At 38.4% G+C, this 17,860-nt stretch overlaps 1 protein-coding gene across 1 annotated transcript in view; it reads left to right on the top strand.

The window, feature by feature from the left end:
• The window catches only part of Lvrn (laeverin), a 69,967-nt gene that overhangs the window by 10,682 nt on the left and 41,425 nt on the right, over window positions 1-17,860 (top strand). Inside the window, exons 2-4 of the mRNA XM_004836168.3 lie at window positions 2,637-2,779; window positions 4,117-4,253; window positions 6,949-7,075. Of these exons, the coding sequence (XP_004836225.1) occupies window positions 2,637-2,779; window positions 4,117-4,253; window positions 6,949-7,075 (407 nt within the window). The remainder of the gene's footprint in view (window positions 1-2,636; window positions 2,780-4,116; window positions 4,254-6,948; window positions 7,076-17,860) is intronic.

Genomic DNA, 17,860 nt, shown 5'->3' with positions numbered 1-17,860 from the left:
TGAGAGCCAAAAAGGCTGTGTGTTTTAGGAATCTTTCCCTAACTTCTTGTGTATTTGTATAAAACTAGGGATAGAAATAGTTGAATAAAGTCTGAGAGTTTTTTTCATTTCACTTCTCTGGAGGCCTGAATCATGGAACTGGAAGGCACTTGCTTGATGTTTGATTGTTAAAGTGGTGACTCACTAAGCTGGTGTCTCTTAGCCGTTTTAAATCCGTACCATAAAATTTCCCACTTTCCTGAAGAGTCTGATTTTCTCCCTGCTCCCCACCTTGCAGTCTCCTTGACACTCAAAAGCTTTGTGATCTCATGGTAGTGGAGAAGACACTGTCAAGCTTTTTTTCTTTCTATAGTTTTTGTTACAAAAACAGTAGGCATTTGTAGGCTTTCAAAATATATAAACATGTATTATATAATTGAATGTGCTTTTGCACTTTATATTTTTGCATGTTAATATGCCACAATTTACACAAAATGATCTAAATTTCAGAGGGCTATAGACTTTTTGAAAGCTGTGTGTGAATCCCAAGCTGTTACTTCCAATTCCAGATGGCTTAGTCATGGCCACTTTACAAGATCTTTTTCCACCCCATCTTAGAATCACAGTTTTAGAGATCTTTCAGATCATCTAATCTTGTCTGTGGATTTCATAGCAATTGACATCTAGAGAGTTTAAGCAACTTTTCCCAAAGTTATACAACTTTGTTTTCACTGCAAATCCTAAGCAAGAACTCAGATGGTTGAATTACCTATTATATCATCAGTTATGTGAATCTTCTGGACTTTATCCCACCCCCCCCTTAAGTACAGCAACCAAAATTATAGAACAAACAAATGCCAGTATAACAGATTCTGTCCAAGTACTTCATATTCTCTTGTATATACTAATATTATGTTGCCTATATTTTGTGTAGTTTCAAGGTTGAGTAAATACTTATTTGACTGCTGTGAACTCAATTTTTGTTAAGTATTGTAAATGATACAAATGAATAAACAAAATAACATAACCCCTTGCTTCTAGCAGTTTCATATTGAACAAGCATGATTTATACTCAGCTTGTAATTAGCTGTAATCTCTGTGACCTTTTCAGTGCCTTTGTAGTGTTTTCAACCTTCGCCCCCCTCTGTAATTTATGACTCTAATTTCTTCATTTCATCTATATTAATGGTTTATGAGATTGGAAGGATTTAAAGGATTAAACTGATTTATTGATAAATTTAGTTGCTAATAATATGAGTTCAAACAGCAGTACGATGTATATAGTGTCACTTTTTTCTAGGTGGAGAAACTGAGGCTCAGCCAGATTATGTGGCTCCTCCAGGAGTGTGCAGTTGGTAGCAGAAGGATCAGGGTCACCTGGCCAAATTGGTCAGCAAGAGAGCTCACAGGCTTCCTTCTGATTCAAGCAAACAAGAGTATAATTAAAATTTTAAAAGTAAATAGGACAAAACAAGGTATTTATAAATTACAGGTTTGTCACTCTGAGATTATAGACACCTCAAACTGTTTGAGAGTTTTCAGAATGTGCTGACTGCCCTGTGTGTCTTTGCTAAAGTGGTGTGAATTACTCTGAGTAGAGAGGCCTTATTGTAATGGAGGAGGGATTCACAGAGGTAATGGATAGACAGGACATACCCACTTGAATTTATCTTTCATTTATCTAAGAATTGAGCCTGCAGCAAGGATAACTGTATCTGAGACAGAAAGCCTCAGATCCTCAGTAGTAAAGGAATTTCACACTCACAATTATCATCCAAAATCCTGGGAGGGGCCAGAGATTTACCTCAGTGATGCTGCCCCTGCCTCGAAAGTGCAGGTCCTGCCTTTGTTCCCTAGTACAGCAAAGAAAAAAAAAGAAAAAAACCCCTGGGAAGTGGGATATTGAGACTGCAGTTTCCTAGGACCCATATTCTGTTTGACTCAGGCAATGTCTGCAGAGGCTAACCTGACATCATCTTGTTTTCTTAGGGACTTTTGTCCCTCAGTTTCTTCCTATAAATTACTGTTGCACTGTGGGATGCCACTCTTTGTATTTTTCCATGGAAGTAGGAGAAGAATCAATAGAGATTTGATGAATCTACCCATATATAATTGAAAGTTGTTTTGTTCAGTTAGCGTGTACCTATATTCTTTACCCTCAAGAGTGTCCAAAATAAACCTTTTAGTAAGTTTTCAATCAGGAGAAAGAAAGAACACTTGAGGACAAGAAAGAAAAATGTAAGCATTCTTCAAACTGACTTGTATTTTGATGAAGGTGAAAGCAATAGACCATTCCTAAATAATCTATTCTTTAAAAGGCCTGTTTTTCAAAAGATTGGCATTGTGTTTGCTATATTTGTTCTTATTTTATTTATGAAAACTCTTAAAGCTTTATGGTGTAATGAAGCAAATATTTTGTGGTTGAAAATTAAAGAGCTATTTTTTATTTTAGGTCTTACAAGAATTCTTAGGTGCAATGTAAACTGGAGTGTGTGTGTTATGGGGAAGACAGTGAAGAAGATGCGGAAAAACATCTAGTCCTTTCCCACCCACACACCAGACTTAATTATAAGCCACAATCTTTCAAATTGTTTTTGGTTCCATTGGTTTGAGACAAAATAAAGAGGTTTGTTTGTTTTTTCCAAAATGTATTTCAGAGCCCTGATAGCATCTCAAATGGAACCAACATTTTCCAGGAGTGTTTTCCCTTGTTTTGATGAGCCAGCTCTTAAGGCAACTTTTAATATTACAATTATCCACCATCCAAGTTATGTGGCCCTTTCCAACATGCCACAGCTAGGTAAGCAATGTTTTCTATCATTACATAAATATAAACTTTGTAATAGCTTTTATGTCGATAGCTTTGCTAGGCAGCAAGTTAGTAGTTGCAGTTTTTTTTTTTTAATAATTGGGGAGAGCAGTCATATGGGATAGGTATGTGGGTCCCCGCATCTTGAAAATAGTAAATCCTGATTCTCTCTGTCTTTGAATCCGACGATGTGATTCTGGAGATGTGATACTGTTTGTGTAGATTGGCTGCCTGCCTGCCCATTAGTTGGGCTTCAGCTATTGATCATTAGTGATAACAGGCTGGTGGACTTGGTCTGAATCTGATGCACAGATGTGTTTTATTTGTCTCACATGGCTTCTCTCTTTTGATTGAATTAGTCTCCGACTTTTAAAGAGCCCGAGATTTTACAAAACAGTCTAGATTTTTATTTCTTTAAAAATGAAAGATCTACCCCCCGACCCTGGAACTCTTACATGATATCCACCAGTACCAGCTGAGAAGATGCTGGTTCCTGCAGACTGGGCCATGTGCCCCTGGCTCCCAGTTATATACATGCCCAGGTCACAGAAAATGCCCAATCCTTATAAACATTTGAGTTTGTAATTTCTGCCTTAATCTCCCGATTGCTTCTGCTAAAGACCAGGCTGAAATTGGAAAAGAGCAGGTTTGCACATTATTGACCTACCACAGACCTACGCAGTTCCAGATTAAGTTGTCTGAGAAGCAGACTGGACTAGGAAACAGAAGTAGGTGGAAGAGAGAGAATGCAGATTGGGGCCAAATTTGCAGTGCTCTGGGATTCAAGCCCCACTCAAGCCTAGGTTACTCAGGATGCTAATTAAAGCCTAAGATGCTTCCTTAGATACTCCTAGTATATTATTTATTTTAAAAACAATTACAATCATATCAACTGTACACACTTATGGGGTACAGGATAATGATTTGATACATGTATACAACAGGTGTTATCAAATCAGGTGGTTAGCATTCCCATCTCCTTAAACATCTTAAAAAATATTTTTGATTAACAAATAATTGTACGTATTTTTGAGATACAGTATGATATTTCAACACATGTATGCATGTGTATCAATCAAACCAGGGCAATCAGTGTTTGTATCTCCATATTGTTACTTTGTGTTTGGATCCTGCTGGGTGACCATTTTTGACAATAACCTACTGCTGTTTTGAGGGTGTAGGGTAGGTAGAGAAATTCAAAGTACAAGACCATGGAGAGGAGAGTAGTTGAGAAGGAGTGGCTGGGTGACATTTGGCTTGACAGTCTTTCAGAGGTAGATATTATTATCTAATTTTACACTGATTTGGACTAAAAATAATTTCTCTAGGTCAGTCAGAAAGAGATGTAAATGGAAGCAAATGGACAGTTACTACCTTCTACACCACACCCTCCATGCCAACTTACTTAGTTGCACTTGCCATATGTGACTATGACCAAGTCAACAGAACGGAAAGGGGCAAGGAGGTGAGTAAGGAAGATTGTTCAGGTAAAGGACACTGCACTGGCTATGGGTTGCCTGTCTGTCCTGCCTACATTTGGGAATTATGCCTACACATCTTATTGTCACCTCCTGGTTCTTCCTCCCAAGCACTGTTACAGTCCTCAGTGAAGCTTTGCAGAGTGGGACATGACATTTTCTGCTACCGCTCTACGGAGGGGTTTCCATGCAAAGACTACACTCTAAGCCCACTCTTCATGTAGATTTTGAGCTCCCCTTTCCTGTTTCTGCCTTTGCAGAGGACAAGAGAGAACAGAGAGGGCTGTTACACTGGCACCTGAGGCTTGGGTTCAGTATGTGTTGTTTGCTTAGCTTAAAGTGTTCGTGTAGCCTGGAAGCTAAAGTGTTTAGCATCAAGTGTGGCCCAGACATCATCCAATCTAAACAGATATCAGCCAGGAGCAACTGTTGTGGCTGAAATGCAGGCTATATATCACCCTAATCTAGGAGCTGGGCTGCTGTGTTCCTCAGCTCTGGGAATGCAGCACTTCCCTAGAGCTGTGCAAAGTGTGGGAGGTTCTCTGTCCCGAAATCCTAGTTTCCCTCTAATTATATCCTCATTGCATTGTAAGATTTCAGGAAAGTATCATCTTTTCTATGCTGGCTAACTCCCTATCAGAGTGTGGAGCTATGCAACATGATTGCCTGAGGCCGTTTCTTCAGTCAGATTATAGACCTTTAGGGAGCAGAAAAAAATCAGGTGCTACAGCTGGCTGAGCCACTCTCAGAACTAAGATCTTGGAGGCTCATACCACTGAGAGGTGGAGAAAGGAAGCTATGGTGAGCCATGCTGAATCACTCCAAGCTACTCCTTCTACATCCTCCTAACCTAACAATCGAATAATACTGTGTTGTATGCAAACAACAGCTTATCTTTCTGAGCTATTGACTGGGAGATCCTTAACTTTCAGATAAAATTGGCCAAGTGAAAAGTTCATGACATACATTGATGAATCTGCTCTGCATGATTTGGAAATGCCTACTTTGGGCCTGGAAGAAGGAATGGGCCCCTTGTTTCCCGTAGCTAGTGAGAGACACATCATGGTCCCTCAGTATCCGTATTTCAAGTGACTTTTAGTAAGTGCTGCTGTCCCACCATCAATTGCTGTATAGGGATAAAGTCTCTTTCTTCTTGAAAAATTATCTTGTAAAGAATGCAAGCTGCCACAGAAACAGAGGAAATGGATCATGCCCAAGAAAGTAATATTCTTAGCCAGAAAACTTAAAGTTTGGGCTCAGTTTATCAGTAGAACATTGCATTTGGCTATGACTCAGCTCCACAAAGTGAGTAGGTCCATCATATACTATAGGGAAACCAAAATGTGTGCTTGGAATAGTGGTCAGCCTATCCAAAAATTGCTAGTTAAGTATGAGATAATGATTTAATAAAGTTGAGAATATGGTGCAAGAATAAACATGGAAACACATAAATAAAGATGACAATAACACACTTTGCTTAAAATTTTGACACACAGGGGATTTGCAAAGATGCTCTTCTCTTAGATGTCAAGATCTGCTGTGTCTGGTGAGGGCTGCCAGAGCCCACGCATGGGCCAGGGGTGTTTTTGAAGGACTTTTGACTTATAGAATGGTCATTTATGGGAAGAGCTTTGTAAATGAAAAATTAATGTGCAAATATTAATTGGTAATTCTATTATTTTTCCAAAAGGCTACAGTTAAATTACACTGGGGAGAGATGACTGCTGTTTTACCCAGTAGAGTGGTCTTTGGTTAGCAGGCTTCTTGTTACCTCAAAAGTGAGAGCTTGGGAAGGGGGAGTGTAGGTTTACTGCAAGGGCAGGGCAGAGTCTTGGGACCAACTTTCCCAACACAAAGAGGCCTCTGCAGCACAAGGGAGACAGAAGGCAGTGAAGGGATTCAAGCTAGAGCCTCAAAAACACAGGTGGTTGCAGTTTGTGAAAGAAGAGCATTCCTAAACCCTCACGCAACTGAAAGTTCACATAATTCAAGACCAATTTTCCAGCAGAAGTAAAAGCATAGTTCAGTGAATGTGCTCTTGGAATACATAAGGCTGCAATTGTTATGCTGCTTTTTATTTTCCGTAGCATTTCCTCCAGTGTTTTGCACAGAACTCTTTCATAAATTGATTGCGCTCACATCTGGACAAATATTTTAATCTCACCTCAACTCTTATTCCAAGATTTTTTAGTTTCATTTTAAAATTTGAAAATAAGCTAGGAATATTAATACTTTAATTATTGAACCATTTAAAATGTGCATAATTCAAATTTGCTTAATATATACCATACTGTATAAACATCACTAACAGCACAATTCTGTTTTGAATCAGAAATATGTCCTGAAAAGAGAAGGAATTGTCCAAAGTACCCTTTTACATAAAATCCACATTTTTTGAGTAGTAGTGTGGACCATTCCAAGGATTGTTTTATAATTATAGAATTATAGATGTTATTTTCAAAGGTTGACATAACATACTTTCTAGGGTAGTCACTGTTCTTTATTTAGTTCACTGCCTCCTGGATTTTCTCATCACATGTATGCACTTAAACATTCTAAACATGTAGCTTCTTCTGGAAAAGTAAGACTGGCTTTTGAGCAAGAGAGAGATGGAGCAAGCAGGCTACCACTTTCCAAAGTTGCTTTCACATTCCTAATTACTCCTTCATTGTTTTGATTTAGATACGCATCTGGGCCCGGAAAGATGCCATTGCAAATGGAAATGCAGATTTTGCTTTAAACATCACAGGACCCATCTTCTCATTTCTAGAGGATTTGTTTAATATCAGTTATCCTCTTCCAAAAACAGGTGAGGCATCTTTTCTTCCAGCGCAGTTGTTTTCTTATTATGGGACCCATGAGTCACAGTCACAGATAAGCCTTTAAAGGGTACTTTGGAGTTAGCCTCTTGGCCTCTCCTCATTATGCTTTTCACCTTCCAAAACACATAGAGGCCCAGCTGCCCTTTCTTCTCTGTATGCTGTATACTCACTCAGCAGATGTTCAAGAACATTTGGGTTCTGGGCACCCAATAGCACCCTTGCCTCATCCAGACCCAGATCTTTCTCCTGGATTCTGGCCTTTTCTCATAATTCAAGTGTGTAGCACTGTGTTCTGGGTCCTTTTAGTTAGTGGGCTTATATGACTTATCCTAGTTTCCTTTAATAAATTTTTTTCAAAAATATTCTTTAGCTGTGAGTCATTTGGTTAGGACTTGGTGGTCCCATCTATGAATTTTCAATGTATAAAATTGGAATCATGTGTGAATATAATACGATCCTTGAGAAAATGTGTAAATATTTTATCTCTCATAGATCTGTATGGTATATGTGTAAAATTATATGAGCCATTCAGCTCAGAAAGTTGTTCAGTGATTTTCTTTCCTCCTAAATGTTGAGCATCATGTAAATGTATTTTGTTCTTTTGATATGTTAGTGGAAGCCCTGGAAACAGTATGCTCTGCCTATGCTAGCAGATGGTAGAAGAAGATGGGGAATAAGTATTTGGAGTATGAGGCTGTTGCATACCAGGAATCCAGAAGCTCTGTAATCCAGCATTCTGTCTAAAGAGGAATGAGGTCTGGAACCAGCCACAGCCCAGTCAGAGATTCTGGAGGTGACGCTGGTCATTTAGGGGGTTGGAGGCAGCATAAGTCCAGGCTTTCAGATCAAACTCCTAGAATTCTGTGCTGGATGCTCATAAGGTGGTCCTTGTGTAGGCAAGAAAAATTCCATTTGTGTCATTAGATAAGGAGAAGTCCAGAGTCATCCTTGTTCTTTTCAGGCACTCCCTCCATGCAGAGTCCTTCCTCCACTTTGTTATCGCCTTCCCCACTCACTTCTTTCCCAACCCCTGGTTGTTCCCAGTTTACATCACCAACATCTCCATCACAGGAGTCCTCCTAGGGTTTCAACTTCCTTCCCTTTTGCCCCTTCTATCTGTCCTCCCATACAAAGCCAGAGGAAGGGTTTTAGAGAAAAATCTAATCGGGTTACTGTCCTCTTAAAAACCTCTCTGCAGCCTTTCATTGCCTTGAGGATGAAGTCCTAGCTCTGTACCATGCCTTTAGAACAATGCATCTACCTCATCAGGGATTCTGACAGGCTTTAATAAGTATCTCTGTGCTCCCTCTTATGCTTTCATCTTCTGCTCTCCAGGTCTTGAACCTGCAATTTGCATGTCCTGGAATATCTTCTATCCAACTGGTTAACTCAATCCTTAAGTTTGTCGACTGAGTGCTCTCTCCTGGAGGACGCCTTTCTGGACTCCTAATGGTCTGTCCTGTTGGGTCAGGGGAAACTTAGGCTTAGCACCCAGATTGTCTTTTTCTTTGTACCTCCAGTGCCCATGGTAGTGCTTCTCTCAGACTGTAACCAGTAAACATTTTGGGGTGGTAGAAATAAATACATACAATTAGTTTATCCTGACTAGATTATCAACTCCTAGGTATCAGGATTATATGCAACACTTTAAAACATATCCTTCATAGCATCTTAACTAATGTTACCTTATGAACACTCATAGGTAGCCACTCAATTAAAATTTTACTTTGGTTATAAGTGATTATATAGTTTCTCTACTGATGGATCTTTAGGATAAAGGTAAACAAATATATTTTAACTACTTTAACTTATGGTTGAGTCACCAATAAAATGAACGCTTTCCCCACCAGCATTTCCCACATAGGCCTTTCTTTTTGGTCTTGGTGAGTCAGGTGAAAGCCATTGGTTAATTTATTCCTTGTGTTCTTTTAGTTTATCTTGTAGCTTGCTCAAGGAATTCTGAGCCTTAGAACCTAAGGTAATGTAGACCATATTTATGTGTCTATTATAAAGAACAGTATTTTTTCTGACATTGCTATCATTTAACTCACTCTGTTTAAAGTCAAAAGTGAATTGAAATATCACAGTATTTTAGAAACTGGTAGAGTTAAGTGTTTGGGTTACAGATTTTGAAAGAAAAAGTGTTTAATGCTTTTAAGACTAAACAAGGGCATTAGAGATTTGCAAAATTGTAAATGGCAGATTCCCTTTCATGTTTTGATTATACTCTTAACTTGTAGTAATAATGGACTATGTTGTACACTCCTGAGTGATATATATTTTTGGAGAAATAAAACCCAAGTATAAGGTAAATCATAAAGCAGAGAAAAAATGATGATAACTATGATAATTTATTGGGGAAATACTGGGTACCAAATACACTCCTAGATGCTGTATGAATGTAAAAGCAGAAAGTGGCTGGGACTTTGTGGAAGTAACTAAGTGAAGGGAACAGCTACTCCTCGAGTAACAAATTATATTAGCAAGAGATAAAGTGCTAGCTAAGTAAAAGTCTTAAAGGAAAGAGGATGAGAAAGTGGTAGTTTGAGTGTCCCAAATGCATAAAGAACATCTAAAAATAAATGAGAAAATACCATCGAGTAGAAAAAGTAACACGTAAAAGATATATGAATAGAAAAGAGAATATATGTAGCTAATAAATCAATGAAGAGACACTTCATGAATAACTTGAGAAATGCATATCCAAAGCCACAGTGAAGCATCATGCTTCCTAAGTGGTCAGAACATAAACATTTGAACATAGTGTGCTGGTGCATGCCTTCAATATTAGTACTCAGGGAGTTATAGGCAGCAGGATTGTGAGATTGAGGCCAGCCTGAGCTACATAGCAAGTTCAAGGCCAGTCTGCATTGCGTACAAGACCCTGGCTCAAACTACAGTGAAAAAGGCAAACATTCTAGCAAATGGCAAGTGTTAGGGAGGATTCAATGTTATTTTTTTTATTCTTTTATTGGTACGTTGTAGGTATACAACACAATTACATTTCTCATTGGGAATTGTACCTTTACATGATGCATCTTGGTTCTTATTTTTTCCCCATTCCTAGCCCTCCCTTCACCCCCTCCACCCTTCCCTATTTACAAAGACTTTATTTCCATTTTTTCCATTTCTCAGCATTTTTCCTTTCCCTTCTTTCCTTTCCCCTGCCCTTCCCACTACCCCTACCCCTTTGGACGTTTTCTTCCTATTTTGCATTATCAATTATTCATTCTAATCATTGGTACATTTTAGGTATACAATATAATGACATTCATCATTGGAAATTTGCATCTTTACATAGTCTCTCTTGGTTCTTATTTTTCACCCTTGCCCAGCCCTCCCTTCAACCCCTCCAGTCCTCCCTATTTACAAAGATTTTGTTCCTATTTTTCCATTTTCTCATATTAATTCCATTCCCTTCTTTCCTTTCCCCTAGCCCTCCAACTTTCCTTCCCCTGTGCCCCTTTTCTTCCTATTTCACATTACCTATTATACATTTTAGTCCTTATTTACACTTTCAGTTTCTCACACCAGAGAAACTATTCAGTATTTACATATGTGTGTCCTATTTATTTCACTTAAGAGTATTGCCTCAATGTGCATCCACTTAGCTATAAATGTCTCTAATTTCTCATTTTTTATGGCTGAGCAGTACTCCATTTTATAAAAAAACCCACATTTTCTTTATCCAGTCTCCAGTTGATGGGCATTTGGGCTGTTTCCAAGTTTTACCTATCACAAACTGTGCCGCTATGAACATGGTGCACATATATCACTAAGGTATGATTCTTTTAATTGGGGAAGGTCCCCAGCAGTGGAATAGCAGGGTCAAATGGGACTTCCAATCCTAGCTCTTTGAGGTATCTCCATACTGATTTCCACAGTGCTTGCACCAGTCTACACTCCCACCAGCAGTGGAGGAGGGTTCCTCTTTCCCCACAGCCCCACCAGCATTTGTTATTGGTTGATTTTATGATAGCAGCCATTCTTTCTGGAGTGAAGTGGAATCTCAGTGTTGTTTTCATTTGCATCTCTCGAATTACCAGTGATGTTGAACATTTTTTCATGTATTTATTTGCTATTTCTACTTCTTTGTGTGAGAAATGTCTGTTCATTTCAGATGCCCATTTTTGGATTGGGTCTTTAACTTTGGGAGGTCTTATCTTTTGAAGTTCTTTATAGATTTGAGATAATAGACCTTTGTCTGAGGAAAAGCAGGTGAAGATTTTTCCCCACATTGTGGGTTGTCTCTTCACACTGCTGGTGGTTTCTCTTGCTGTGCAGAAGCTTTTTAATAAGAAGAGATCCCACTTGTTGATTGTTTGTGCTAGTTCACAGGCAACTGAGGTTTTGTTCATAGAATTTTTTCCTACACCGATGTCTTCAAGAGCTCTACCTAACCTCTGTTCCAACTGGTTCAGAGTTTCTGTTTTAATATTTTGATCTTTAGTCCATTTTTATTTATTTTAGTGCATGGCGAGAGATATAGGTCTAGTTTTAATCTTTGGCAAGTTGAAACCCAATTTTTCCAGCACCATTTATTAAAGAGGCTATCTTTCCTCTAGTGAGAATGTTTGGGTCCTTTATCAAAGATGAGATGGCTGAGTGTGTCTGGTGTTGTTTCTGCATCTTCTAATCTGTTCCACTGGTCCTCAAGTCTGTTTCTTTGCCAGTACCATGCTGTTTTTATCACAGTAGCCTTGTAGGATAGTTGCAAGTTGAGGATTGTGATATCCCCTGCCATGTCTTTGTTAACTAGATTTGTTTTTGCTATTCTGGGTCTCTTCTTGTTCCAAATGAATTTTTGGATTGTTTTCTCAAGGTCCATGAAGTATGCTGCTGGGATCTCAATTGGAATTGCATTAAATCTATATAGCAGTTTTGGAAGTATGGACATTTTCACTATATTAATCTTTCCTACCCAGGAGCAGGGGATGTCTGTCCATTTTCTGATATCATCTTCAATCTCTCTTTTCAGAGTGCCATAGTTTTCAGAGAAGAGGTCTTTGATTTCTTTCGTTAGATTGAATCCTAGGTTTTTCAGTTTTTTGGATGCTATTGTGAAAGTAATTATTTTCCCTATTTCTCTCTCAGTGAGTCTGTCATTTGTGTAGAGGAAAGCTATTGATTTTTGTGTGTTGACCTTGTAACCAGCTACTTTACTGAATTTGGTTATTAAGTCTAGAAGACTTTTGGTGGAGTTCTTGGGGTCTTTTGTAAAGAGTATCATGTCATCTGCAAATAATGACAATTTGACTTCTTCATTTCCTATCTTTATTCCTTTTATTTCTCTCTCTTGTCTAATTGCCATGGCTAATGTTTCCAGAACTATATTGAACAAGAATGGTGATAGTGGACATCCTTGTCTTGTTCCTGATTTTAGTGTGAAGGATTTCAGTTTTTGACCATTTAGTATGTTATTGGCTGTTGGGTTTTCATAGATGGCTTGTATCAGTTTGAGGTAGAGACCATCTATTCCAATTTTTTGTAGGGTTTTTATCATAAATGCATGTTGGATTTTGTCAAATGCTTTTTCTGCATCAATGGAGATAATCATATGGTTTTTGTCCTTGGCTCTATTGATATAGTGTATTACATTGATTGATTTTCGTATATTGAACCATCCCTGCATCCCTGGGATGAATCCCACTTGATCAGGGAGTATAATCTTCTTGATCATCTTCTGCATTCTATTTGCCAGTATTGTATTAAGGATTTTTGCATCTATGTTCATTGGTGAGATTGGCCTGTAGTTCTCCTTTTCAGTTGGGTCTTTCTCTGTTTTGGGGATCAAGGTGATGCTTGCTTCCAGGAATGAATTTGGGAGTATTGCTTCCCTTTCAATTTCATTGAAGAGTTTAAACAGTAGTGGCAGTAGTTCCTCTCTAAATGTCTTGTAGAATTCAGTAGTGAAGCCATCAGGGCCCGGGCTTTTCTTAGTTTATAAGTTTTTAATTACATTTTCAGTTTCATTGGTTGATATTGGGTTGTTTAGAATTTTTAGGTCTTCTTCATTCAACTTTGGTAATTCATATGTATCTAGGAATCTGTCCATTTCTTCTGTGTTGTCCATCTTATTGGCGTATTGGTTCTGGAAGTAGGTATTGATGATCCTCTGGATTTCTGCTGGGTCTGTTGTAATTTCAACCTTTTCATTCCTAATTGCATGGATTTGGGCATTTTCTTTCCTTTTTCTGATAAGGTTGGCTAAGCGTTTGCCAATTTTGTTGATTCTTTCAAAGAACCAACTCTTGGCTTCATTGATTTTTTGTATCATTCTCTTAGTCTCCATTGCATTGATTTCTCCTCTGATCTTTATAATTTCCTCCCTTGTATGAGCTTTGGGGTTGTCCTGCCCTTCTTTTTCTAGAAGCTTGAGGTTCAGCATGAGTTTGTTTAATTGGGCTCATTCTGTTTTCCTAATATGTATATTCACTGCTATGAACTTTCCTCGTAAGACTGCTTTCATTGTGTCCCACAGATTCCAATATGTAGTATTGTCATTGTCTTTTAATTGAAGGAACTGTCTGATTTCTTCTTTAGTTTCCTCTGTGACTCATTGGTTATTCAGAAGTGTGTTGTTCAATTTCCATGTGTTTATGAAATTTTTCCAGTTTCATTTGCTATGGATCTCCAATTTCATTCCCGTATGGTCTGATAATATACAGGGGATCACTTCAATTCCTTTGCACTTACTTAAACATGTTCTATGTGTGAGTATGTGGTCTATTTTGGAGAATGACCCATGTGCAGCTGAAAAGAATGTGTATTCTGATTTTGTGGGGTGGAAGACTCTGTAAACATCTGTTAAGTTCATTTGTTCAAGAGTTTGATTGAGTTCTAGTATTTCATTACTTATTTTTTGTCTACTTGATCTATCTATTTGTGACAATGGGGTGTTGAGGTCCCCCACTACAATTGTATTAGTGCATATGTGACTTTTCATGTCTGTTAGTATTTGTTTTATATAGTTGGGCCACTAGTGTTTGGTGCATAGATATTTATGATTGTCATCTCTTCCTCTTGGATTCTTCCCTTTACAAGGATGTAATGTCCTTCTTTGTCTCTCTTCATCAGTGTTGGTTTGAAATCTACTTGATCTGCCAAGAGGATAGCTACTCCTGCTTTTTTTTGGATTCCTGTCACATGGAGTATTGTTTTCCACCCTTTAACTTTCAGTCTATGAGTTTCCTTTTGAATTGTGTTTCTTGTATGCAGCATATTGTTGGATTTTGCTTCTTGACCCATTCTGCCAGTCTATTTCTTTTGATTGGTGAATTGAGACCATTAATGTTGATAGCTATAACTGAAACATATTGACTTGTCATTGCCATGACTTTTTCTTTTTGTTGTTTTCTCCCTCTTTACATTTAATTTCTTGTCCTGCCAGATGGGTTCATTCTGCTTTGCTTCCTGTGGTTGTGATCATCAATGTCTGTTCCTAGGATAGTGTGTAAAATTTTTTGGAGTGCTGGCTTGGTATTCATGAAGTTCCCAAGGCGCTCTTTGTCATGAAAATATATTATTTCTCCATCAATTTTGAAAGATAGTTCTGCAGGGTACATCAATCTAGGTTAGAGGCTGTTTTCTTTTAGGGCTTGGAATATGTCACTCCAAGCTCTTCTTGCCTTGATGGTTTGTGTTGAGAAGTCTGCTGTGATTCTGATGGGCTTTCCTTTGTATGTGATTTGTTTCTTTTCTCTAACTGTTTGTAGAACTTTGTTCTTCTGTTGAGTTTCTGGAATCTTAACAGTTATATGCCTATGTGTAGATTTATTTTGATCAAGGCTATTTGGAGTCCTACATGCCTCACTTATCTGTATGTCAAGTTCTTTTCCCCTGCTTGGGAAGTTTTCTGCCATTGCTTCTGTGAAGAGTTTTTTTTATGTCATCTGCACTGTCTCCTGTTTCTTCATTGACTCCAATCAGTCTTATGTTATTCTTCTTTGCATCATCTAGCAGCTGCTGGATTGATTTCTCATGTTTCCTTATAATTTTGAAGCAATTTTTCTTTTCCTGGTCACTAATTACAATCTTATCTGCTATATCTGAAATTCTGTCACATTGGCTCATTCTGCTGTATAGACTTTCAGTGGAGTTTGTCATCTCCTGGAAATCTATTTGCATCTGTTTTATGGATTCCATTTGTTTCCTATGTTGGGATTCCATCATGTTCCTCGGCTCCTCTCTAGGTTTATTAATCATGTCTTGCACTAGGAGCACAATTTCTCCTTTATCTGAGAAATTATTTCTGATTTCATTTTTTCTAGATCCCTTTTTGTTGCCAGTTCATGGGGTCCAGGTGGTTGAGTATCAGAGTGTTCCATCTCATTTCCCTTTGGGGTTGCTGTAGGTGATCTGGAAGTGTGGTTTTGAAACTTATTTATGTGTTTTCTCATTTCAACTGGGGGGCGGGGAGGGGGTGCTGATGGAGCCCATGCGGATCTCCTCCTCTGAGCTGGGAGAGGTGGGACAGGGGCTGGGAGCAGTGGTAGGGATGGTGGCCCAGAAGCCCCTACCTCTGGGCTGGGAGTAGTGGGACTGATGGCAGCCCGGAATCCCCTTCCTCTGGGCTGGGAGCGACAGGAGGGATGGTGACCAGGAAGCCCCTTCCTCTGGACCAGGAGCAGTGGGAAGGCAGCTGAGAAGCCCCTACCACTGGGCTTGGCTTTTTTTTTAGTACCAGGGATTGAACTCGGGTCCTTGCACTTGTGCAGCAGGCGGTGAAATCACCGAGCTAAATCCCTGGCCCCAAAGCTCAACATTTTTGATAGCTGGTCTTTTAGAGAAAAAGTTTGCCAATCCCTGTTCTACAGAGTTAAGTGGTAGATTCATGGATGTTTATATTATTATTTTAAAATAATGAGCTAATCATTTAAATAAAACAGGGTCACGAGTGAACCAGTGTTAGTTCACCAATTTTCCTTAATCTAATTCTATACATCTGAATAAAAGAGTTTAAAAATAGTTATCAGGATTAGTAAGAAATGACTTTTGTAACAACCATAGGTTGAACAGAGAATTTCCTGGGATTGCAAATAGCGTGCAGAGAAAAAGGCTCTGGTTGTGTTAACTTGGCTGAGCAGAATAGTCTTTTATGAGGAAAATGAGTAGGTTGGTAGCCAGGGTAGGTATGAAGGGAAGTGAGAAAGTTTAGGAGAATGAGCAATCTAGGCTAAGCAACTCAGTACATGTGTGGCACTCGCTGATGCAGGTTATGAGAGGTCTGGGATGGACTTTAATTACATAGTGTGCATTTCAGCTGCGTGCAAATGCAAATGCTTAACACAATACATGTCAGGACATTTGTTTGCAAAGGTTGGCATTAGGGCAATAGGGATGACATTACAAGAAAAAATACTTTTATTGTTCTTTTAATTATAAATGTAATAAATAATCACAATGTAGGAGGTTTGGAAACATACAGAAAGGCACAAAAAAGAGAAGAAAAATCTATTGTAATACTATCACACAAAGTTAATCATCACTAGCATTTTGGTGTATATCTTCCCAAGGTCTGTCAGTCTCAATCTCTGTCTTCCTCTTAACAAAAATGTCACAATAGAGTTGACACTGCTCTTTGAATGGCTTTATAAAAAGATAACAGGGCCTGAGATTTAGTTCAGTGGTTCCGCCACCTGCCTCGCAAGCGCAAGGTCCCGAGTTTGATCCCTGGTACCAAAAAAAAAAAAAAAAAAAAAAAAGATAACAGTACACTCAACAGGGTAGAGATAACTAAATATTATTTTGTATTATCATTTCAGATATGGAATTCCCATATATCATTTAACAAAACAATTTATTTATATTTAATCCTCTGTGGTTGAATACTTGGGTTGATTTTACTTTCTTGGCTATTTTAAAAATACAAACCCAGGTGTGGTGGCACATACCTGTAATCCCAGCACTCCAGAGGCTGAGGCAGGAGGATTGCCATGAGTTTGAGGCCAGCCTGGGCTACAGAGTGAGTTCAAGACCAGCCTGAACTACATAGCGAGACCCTGTCTCTATAAAATAAAATAAAAAATAAAATCCTTATAAGAAAATGTTTCCAAATATCTGTATTATTTGGATTAGTATAAATTCCAACTGTAGAATGATTTAGTATAATTGTATCAGTATTCTGAGAACCCTAAAACACTTCGCTAGATTTCTGCAGAAATGCTGTTTTATTGGCACCCTCGCCGATGGTCTAGGTGCCAATTTTCCTACATCTACACCAGTATTCATTATTAATTTCAAGCATTTGGAAGTGCTATATGATTTTAAGCTTTGTTTCTTTTTTTTAAAGCTTTTTTTCTTGATGAGTATTTTAAATAACATTTTGACTGTTTGAATTATTTCTTTGGTGAATTGTTTTTGTTTGCTTATATTTGAGGTAAGAGTCTCACTATGTTGAGCAGTTTGTTTGAGATCAGTCTAGGCAGGGATCCTCCCCTCTCCCATCTCAGCTTCCCGACTATGCTTTTTCTTTTAGGTTTGTCAGTATTCTTTAAATATTTTTTTCAAAAACCTAGTTGTTGTGGTATGTATTACAAATATTTTTCCCAGTTTGTGGTTTGCCTTTCAAATTTGTTCATAGTGGGGGTTTTGGGTGAACTATTTACTTTTAAATAGACTTCATGCTTCAGAGCAGCTTTAAGCTTACAGGGAAATTATGCAGAAAGTACAGAGAGTTCCCATATATCTTCTCTCCACTACGCCTTCTCACCACCCCATACCCTATTGTTAACAGCTTCCACTAGTGTGGTACATTGGTCACGAGTGGTGAA

This window comes from Heterocephalus glaber, unplaced genomic scaffold, assembly GCF_053883595.1.
Source record: "Heterocephalus glaber isolate CG9 unplaced genomic scaffold, H.glaber_assembly_v1.0 deba00001606, whole genome shotgun sequence".
Classification (NCBI taxonomy): Eukaryota; Metazoa; Chordata; class Mammalia; order Rodentia; family Bathyergidae; genus Heterocephalus; species Heterocephalus glaber.
This window is presented reverse-complemented; position numbering and strand designations above follow the sequence as displayed.